The following is a 9,042-nucleotide window of genomic DNA, read 5'->3' on the forward strand; positions in this document are numbered from 1 at the left end:
CCTAAAACATGCAGATTGAAGTGTGAGTGGTGTGTGTCTCTGTTTGTCCTGTGATAGGCTGTCCCCCTGTCCATGTTGTACCCCTGTCCCAGCGTCTCGCCCACTGTCAGCTGTGATTGGCTCCCTGCAGACCCTTAAAGGATAAGCAGTACAGATACAGAATGGAGATTAATCCTTAGTAATTAATCCTGACAACACCAAACATTCAGTTTATGCTTTTTAAATCTGTTTTCTGTTGCTCTTTATAGAACATGTTCTGGTTTTGGGTCGTTTCATTTGACAAAAGCTTCATTTTGAACACTTAAACTTGGCCTTTGGGAAAATGTTAAGTCGATTTTTTATGATTTCACAAACACTTTAAAGACTAAACGATTAGTTAGTCATCAATGAAAATACTGATGTTACAGATAACGGCTTCATCTGAACACCTCTTAAGTGCAGATGTGCTTTTTTCTGGATAACAGAACAATAGTTGTTTGCTCTCGTGTGAGTGAGTGTGTGGGAGGCCGCTGAATAGGCTTCAGTGATGGGAAGGTGATGGCAGCATTTGTGTGTTTGTGTGAAGTGGCTTAATAATTATTTTGTGAGGGGACAAAAAGAGGTCAGACAGATTTGTGTGGTTGTTTGTGAGAGAGGGGGAGAGAGACTGAATGTTTGTCATTCATCATTATCTCGACCTTGATTTCCCCAAGGCTGCATGAAAAGCTCACGGATCATCTTTGTGTATTGTTTGTGTGTGTCTGTGTGTGTGTGTGTGTGTGTCAGGAGAGAAGAGCAAGACAGTGGAGCTGGAGGACGTGAAGTTTCACCAGTGTGTCCGTTTGTCACGTTTCGAGAACGACCGCACAATCTCCTTCATCCCACCTGACGGCGAGAGCGAGCTCATGTCGTACCGCCTTAACACAACAGTGAGTCGCACACATGTGAACCACACACAGACACACAAAAAAACACACACACCAGAGAGTCACCCATTGTTTGTCTCTCAGTGAATCTCAGAAACGTAGATTACACCTGTATCATTTGTAATCTACCGTATGTTCAAATGTTTATATCTGTTCATATTCTTTAAATTCCTCTTTTGAAGGATTCTGATTTGCGTGCATGGATGAACAGGATTTATTCTTATTTCTATTCTATTGTATTTTATTCTATGTATAAATAATCAAGTGTTTCAGTAAAACAATGTAAAAAGTCAGTTGTAATGACTGTGGTTGCAAATGTGAACTACTACGAGCAGTGGTAAAAGTCGTCATGGCCCTTACACTGTGTCTCTCTGTGTGTGTAGTGATGCATTTCAGCTGTATACTCACCCTCTGACCTTGTCCTCCCTCTCTCTCTCCCTCTCCCTCTCTCTGCCCCTCCCTCTCTCTCTCTCTCTCTCTGGCAGGTGAAGCCTCTTATATGGATCGAGAGCGTGATTGAGAAGTACTCTCACAGCCGTGTGGAGATCAAGGTGAAGGTAATGATGAGTGACACACAAACACAAACACACACAGAGAACCGAGCCCTTACTCCCTCTCGTCCAGTCCCGTCTTCACTGCAGCGTCTTTAGTATGTACGGGGGGGGGGGGGTCGCAGCATCCCATCTGTCTGACGCAGCTACAGTTTGCATAATCATGACGACCTCCATGATTTGAATTTGTTGTAGAGGTCTCCGGTGACGTGTGAACTCTGTCCTCTGTCAACCCCCCCCCCCCCCCCCCCCGCAGGCTCGGAGTCAGTTTAAGAGTCGCTCCACTGCCAACAACGTGGCCATCATGGTGCCGGTGCCCAGCGACGCGGACTCGCCCAAGTTCAAGACCAGCACGGGCAACGCCAAGTGGGTCCCGGAGAAGAGCGCGGTGCAGTGGAACATCAAGTCTTTCTCGGTTAGTACGGCACATGAAGAAAAGTTTATCAAGTTTAATTATATCTGGAAGAAGTTGTCATCTTTCTTGTTGTAAATATGTGAAGTCGCCTTTGTCCACAGAGGACTAAACCAGGTAGCAGAGCTCAGACCAAAACACAAATAAGGACTCAAACTTAAATAAATAAACTTTCACACAAAAATCCTTACCTTAACTTCAGTTTAATTATTTGTTTTACTTGTGCTGTGGAAAAACCTTTTCACCCCCCCCCCCCCCCCCCCCCTTGGCTACAGCTGATAATAATCTACCCGACAATAAATGAGAAATCATTATAAAGGTTGACGTATCAATGATTATAAAACAGCTGATGGTAAATGGAGCAATTTCTAAAAAGCTTAATCCACAACCCCATGTTAAGGCAACTTGATGTTTGTAGAACAGAGATTCAGATAACTGATGGATTAGTGAGTTTACGACTCTTATCACAATTAACCACCACTTTATATTTGTTCCCTATAAAACCCACAATAACTGTGATTCTTTATGAGGACACATGTTTTTATAGCGTTCAAAGTTTGACTGTGAAACATAAAGACTATTATGCAGAGTCAAACACAAATAGGAGGAGAGCAAGTTGCAATGGCAATGTTTAACTCTCCATGACACTTTATTTTTTAAAACATTGACCTTTTATTTTGAAGAACTTGTATTCTAGAGACAGGAGAGACAAACACGCTCTGGAACAACAAAAATAAACCAGAATTATATCAAAATTACACAAAACTTGGTTTAGTGATGCGACTTGAGCAAAGAAAGGACCTATTAAATTTGGGCATAGATCCGAAACCGGGAATTATTATTTCACTTTCTTAACACAATGGTTTTTTGATATTATTGCCAATTTCCAATGGAATATTTCAAGAATCTTGATTAAAATAATCAGGAATATTTAGGGGACTGATATGAACGAGTGTGTTTTTGTCGGCTCTTGATTGTTCAGGGATATATTTTTAAATGTGACACTTAAAAAGTGAATTAATACCAAAGATTTTGGGCTTTAAAAGTCAAAATAGTGACTGATTTTCATGAATAAAACCAAAGTACAACAAGAATAACAAACTCAATGCCTGGTGTAAAGAATGATTAACCTGCTTCATGTTTTTATGGCCTGGTTGTGCTCGACAAACGCTGAACGAACAGACGTCTGATTCACCTTGATGGTGACATGGGAGTCGTTGCCATGAATATCAAGTTTGTTTTGATTTTGGACAAAACAACCCGGTGTTAATTTGAAGTCAGACAACTGGGAACAGAATTCATCAAACCAATAAAACTGCCTTATCTGACGTGATAACACAACTTTGTGTGTGTGTGTGTGTGTGTGTGTGTGTGTGTGTGTCTGGCGTGTGTGTGCACAGGGTGGTAAGGAGTACTTGATGCGGGCCAGCTTTGGGCTCCCCAGTGTGGAGAGCGAGGAGCTGGAGGGGAAGAGACCGATCACAGTTAACTTTGAGATCCCTTATTTCACCGTGTCTGGAATTCAGGTTGGACCCTTTGTTTGTGCTCTTTTGTTTTTTGAGCCCTACTTCCTAGTTTTAACAATCCACGGTTACACATTCACACATGAAGGGAACACAAACTGGAACGTTACCAGTACGAGAATAAATAGGTGATTTATTAAATCTTCTCGTAATCCGGGAAGTTTGCAATCAACTCACACTCTTCTTTCTTTATATCACTGCTCACTGGTAGAGGGTAAAACTTAGAATAAAGCAAAGCAAATGGCAAATTAAATACACTGTAAGCTATATGATGCTTTATCAACACTTTGTTGAAAAACTCCAAAATATAAACCTCTACTTATTTTGTGGGATTTGCTTTTACTTATAATCTAATGAGCTATTTAATGGGATGATATCTCTTAAAACAGAAGTTGGAGGATTAAAAAGTTACGTGAAGATAGCAGAGCTTTCACTAGATGACCATCCGAAATGACCCCCCCCATCCCCATGTGTTAAACCCTTGTTCCCTCCTCAGGTTCGATACCTGAAGATCATAGAGAAGAGCGGTTACCAGGCTTTACCATGGGTGCGCTACATTACACAAAGTGGAGGTGAGAAAAGAACACACTGAAAAAACTCTTCACACCTCGCACTCTCATAAAAACACATTAAATCAGGATTGAGTTCAAACAGTGACGCAGAGATCCTTTATTTTCCAATTTAAAATTATCCTAACATGTGGAACCCTTTGGGATTGTGTGTGTTTTTTAAACAAGGTAACATGAGATCAGAGATTCTGGTGTAATTTAAATATAACCTCCTTGGTGGTAACAAATAATAACAAAAGTTAAGTTAAATTAGACATTATCACACAAGGCAAGTCATTCGTTATGAATATGTATTTCTTCTTATTTTGAAGTTCAAGTTTTTGTTCCTTAGAAGCAGGAAGTCTTTGAGTCTACGCCCGTCGGCAGATCGCAGTTTACCCCGAGGTTAAAAGAAATGTTTTCCTTGTGAGAGCCGTGTCAGAATCCGTCTTTCTACATCACTATTCAGCGTGTGCCCCAGCAATGAACCCAGATGTGTAGCATCCATCATATCTTTTACCTGCCTCTATCACCATGAGCCGTGGCCTCGGGGGTGTAGAGTGAAACCGCACAGGATGCCAGGGATAAGAACTTCCTGGATTCTAGCTGGTGGCAGATTTCAGGTTGGGGTCGGGTAGAGTGTTCAAATTTGATAGGTGGGAATTAATCCATCAGCGTCACAGATGTCATAGATGATACCAAGGAATTTAGTGTTTAGTGAGTTTTAAGTTTTCATTCAATTTGTTTGTCAATGTAAGAAATTCTGCAAAGTGAAATCGAGCCAAAGAAACACTGAAGCTCCTGAGACCCTTCGTGTTTAGCTCAAAAGGAGTCGTCTTTCCTACATGCGCTGGAAGCGGTTGACCAATCAGAGCAGAGTGGTAGAGCTGGCCAATCAGAGCAGACTGGGCTTTCTCAGGAGGGGGTCTTCAAGAGACAGGAGCTGAAACCCAGTGTTTCAGACAGAGGCTGAAAAGAGGAGCTGCAGCAATGCATTTAAACCTTTTCAAGTAACAACCTATGCTAAAATTAGAACCTGACTATTATATGCATCATTTAAAGCTGCTCCTCACCAGCTCACCTGCCTCAGTGGGGCGTAAATGTTATGGAGCTGAAAGCCTGACACCTTCACTGAACCGCTACCAGGAATCTTCTAGGTTTCTCACCTGCAGCCCAGGAATGCACATGGCTCAGTTACATCAGTTATATCCATTACTTGTCTTTGTCGGGTGCGAGTCAGGAGCTGCGGAGGTTGAGTGATGCTGCCAAGTGCCAGGAGGCTCCCAGGGTGGCACTCAGCAAATGCCAAGGTTACTGTTACTGACATCGGCAAAGGAATCAGAGAGAGAGGAGGAAGATGAGGAAGAGGAGGAGGAGGAGGAGGGGGTGAAGACAGTGAGAGACTGAAGAGTGGTGAAGTTAGGGAGGACTGGAGAGGGAGGCTATCACCTTTCTCTTATAGTTGCCATCAGCAACACAGGGAGGGAAGAAGCTGACGATCACATTTCAGTCGGCGCTACACACACACTGGATTACACAACACCATGATACTGTGGCCTGACTTATTAATGAGTGATGAACAGGCGTTTAGGTCGAGACGACTTCACTGAGACACCGGGCTCTGGTCAGCTGCTGTACTCAGATCAGTCACAAGTGAACAAGCTCTGCTGCTGTGGATGTTGACTTGATGTTATAACGTGTGAGTTTGGATTTGGGAATAGGAGTTGATGCTTCTTCAGAGCCTGATATTGATTCCAAACTTTACAACTTTGTTTAACACCTACAATTTCAAACTCTGCGAAGGTGTTTGACAAGATTTTGGAAGAGATTTGTGACCATTAAAGCAAAAAGCTCTTGTTTATCTAACATTTGTATTTCAGGGTGAAAAGGTGCACCTGGAGTTTACTGTACTTATTCTCAGCAGCTGCAGTTCCTGCCATTAGAAAGAAACATCCATAACCACTCTGAACTTGTTCCCACAGTTTATTGTACATATTCAAAACCATATTGGCATCCACTGAAATGTTTGCTATTATCATGAGAGGGTCTAGGGCTCATGGGAATGGTTGTTTGTTAACGGCTAAATTATATATTACAAATACTGCACTTAAATAAATGTGATCGATTGATTTCATCGGATCGTTTCATCCAGACACTCGTCATAGTCTCAGATTTCAGTAAGTTAGTGTATTAAATATCGTTAATGGGATTTTGTAGAGTGGCAGTGGAATTAGTGGAGATCTTGTTGAGGGATTTAACAGGGCTTCTATCGGCAGTAATGTGATGTGCAGCCTGATGAGTGGAAGAAAGCTGTGTTAATGCTCTGCTACGTTTCTTGGCAGATTACCAGCTCCGGACAAACTAAAGGGCACAGATGCTGCTAGACGAATGGATCTACTCCTCTCCTCTCCTCCCCTCTTCCTCTTCCTCTTCCTCTCCTCACGTCCTCTCCTCTTCCTCTTCCTCTACCTCTCCTCTCCTCTGTTTCTCCACCACCCCGTCTCTACTGAACAGCAGGGGACCAGTGCAGGAAGACATTTCACCGACTCTGAGCGGACACAAGGCACCATCCCTTCTGGCTCAGATGGGAAAAGGCTGCTGCGTCACCTCTGACCTGTGATTCAGTTTTTGAAAGGTTCCTCAGGACTTAAATATTTAAAACAATTTGAATAATGAACTGATAACCTGGTTTCACTGTCTGGACTTGGCGAGCTCTCATTTCCCACGAGGTCAATTTACCGAAGAATTTGGAGAAAGAATGTTATTTTTAAATGTAAAAATATTCACTCAAATATAGAATTGAATTAAACTTTATTTAACGTCTCTGCTTTCCCACTGGAACTGAATATATAGCGCCTGGATTCAGTAACTAAAAACATGTTCAATGCAGCATTTTCCCCACTTCTCCATCCTTCAGTATCCTTAATTATAAGGGTTTTATTTCTTATATCTTTTGTCCTTCATATCCACTCTCACATAAACTCGGTCATTAATCTTCATCCCTCACATTTTGATGGAACCACTCTATTATACGTTCATTGCCTTAAAGAATCGTCGATGTATCTTCACCTTAAGCACTGTGAACATATTCCCCGGTGCCCTGAAACTAATACCAGCGAACAGATCAATGATTAATATGGCACAATATTGTCAGAGGCGTTGGCAGTGTAACATAATATTGCAGACACACTCCTGCAGGGTCTTTAACCTTGTCCTTGTGATCGAAACCCGCTCTCTGCTTTGAGGCAGACACATTTTAATTCATCCGGTTAACTGTCGTCTATAGTGGACCGGGTGGTCTCCTAAGGAAATTGCATAGAGGAGCAGGAAAGTGGGGATCAGGAGGCCGGAGAGCACAAAGGTAAAATAACCCGAGGGGATTTGTGTCTCTGCAGAATCTCAGAATATTGACAATATGTTGAGGTTAACAGTTTTTTCTTTATTTTATATTTTGTGTGTCGACCTTTGCAGACCAATACTCTTCTTCAGAGCCCCCCCCCCTCCCCCCCTTTCTGTTGTGCATGCACCGCCTCGGTTCAGCTGCACTGCCAAAAGCTCCTGAGAGAGTCCTGAGTCACTGCTTTCGAGAACAAAACCCTTCGATTAGAATCGGCCCGTTGTCTCGTGTAAGAGGATATTTCAGACGCCAATGAGGATTTGTATTAAATGTGTGAGTTTTCATTAATTTATCGACTACTGTTTGTCCATAGGAAAAAAAGGGATATATTTGGAAATAAACTATTCTTTTGTATCTTATTTTGAAGTATATTTTTTGTGCTTGTGCTTCCTCGCAGGACTGTTTTGGAATTGTTTGGTAAAGATGAATAATATGATTCCCTGAAATGCAGAACTATTTGACATAGTGGACAGATCTGCTTTAACACTTAACCATAAATATCACATACAGGAGCATATTAAACATGTCAAATTGAACATAATACTCTATATCTAAAACAATAGAAGACTCAGTAGTGTGTGTACTGCTGCTAAGGCCCAACTCACAGTGTGTTTATTTAAAGGGAGGATATCATTTTTGAAATACACTATTAGATTTGCAAATAAAAACTGGTACTTTGTCTACGTCTGAAATTAACAAAATCCATCTACCAGCATATCTCAAACCCACTAATTACCACATTCACAATTTATGACTCACTCAGAATGAATTTGTCTAAATTCAGAATTGCAAGAGAAGCTTCTAGATGAAACTCAACAGGGTCGTTCCTGTGCAGACGTGGGTGGTAAACGTTTCTGAATTTACTAAGACGACCTCCAGCAGATTTATAGCCAAACTAATAAAGCCTTGACACTTCGGATTTGGAAGCAACACTATCACATACGTTTCCCTAAACACACGTGTCAGGTGTGGGAGAGATGATGTTAAAATGTTGATCTGGATTTACAGGAGAAGCTTCAGCAGATCACATTCAGTCTGTTCTTCACAGAGAGGCTCTGAATCCTCCTCCCACACACCTGCCTCTCCTCAGCAGCCGACCTGCCTCCCTGCTCGCTCTGCCCACCTCTCGCTGTCGTGCACAGATACACAGGCTGCCAGCGCTACTGTATACTTAAGGTCCAAAGACAGATTTGTGTAAGTAAGGATTACAGGATTTATGGGCGTGTGTGTGTGTGTGTCTGTGCATGTGTGAGAGAGTGGTGCTAGTTTATACCAGCCCCTGCAGATTGCTGCCTTGTGCATTGTGCCTTCAGTTTGCTGTCTGTCATCACACCAACAATGGTTGACTGTGTGACCCCTTTTGTCTCAAGGCAATAGGGTGTGTGTGTGTGTTTGTGTGTCTGCAGGCAGATAAAGAAGCTTGACTGTCACACACACACACACACAAACACATACCAATGTGACACAATGCAGGACCTTCACTGAGGTTCTTCTGCAAAGCAACGTGAGGAATTACTCTTCACATCTCTTGGTCACATTTCACAAACACATCGGTTTTTCTCTCATCAGCATCATGGTGTTTTATTTATTTTGACGAAAATGGAATTTTTTGCGTTTCGGAGAAAATGTATTAACGCATCTGGAAACGAGACTCTGTAATAACAATGCAGTTGTGTCAGCAGACTGTAGATTTACCTAATTCAGTG

The 9,042-nt window shown here is 42.1% G+C and overlaps 1 protein-coding gene across 2 annotated transcripts in view; it reads left to right on the forward strand.

The window, feature by feature from the left end:
* The window catches only part of ap1m3 (adaptor related protein complex 1 subunit mu 3), a 21,913-nt gene extending 14,218 nt beyond the window's left edge, over positions 1–7,695 (forward strand). For both annotated transcript variants that reach the window (XM_062395943.1, XM_062395944.1), the window contains 6 exons: positions 766–908; positions 1,391–1,462; positions 1,713–1,871; positions 3,269–3,394; positions 3,888–3,963; positions 6,282–7,695. In XM_062395943.1, the coding sequence (XP_062251927.1) occupies positions 766–908; positions 1,391–1,462; positions 1,713–1,871; positions 3,269–3,394; positions 3,888–3,963; positions 6,282–6,304 (599 nt within the window). In that variant the 3' untranslated portion in view covers positions 6,305–7,695. The remainder of the gene's footprint in view (positions 1–765; positions 909–1,390; positions 1,463–1,712; positions 1,872–3,268; positions 3,395–3,887; positions 3,964–6,281) is intronic.
* The last annotated feature ends 1,347 nt before the right edge of the window (positions 7,696–9,042 follow it).

This window comes from Platichthys flesus, chromosome 9, assembly GCF_949316205.1.
Source record: "Platichthys flesus chromosome 9, fPlaFle2.1, whole genome shotgun sequence".
NCBI lineage: Eukaryota > Metazoa > Chordata > Actinopteri > Pleuronectiformes > Pleuronectidae > Platichthys > Platichthys flesus.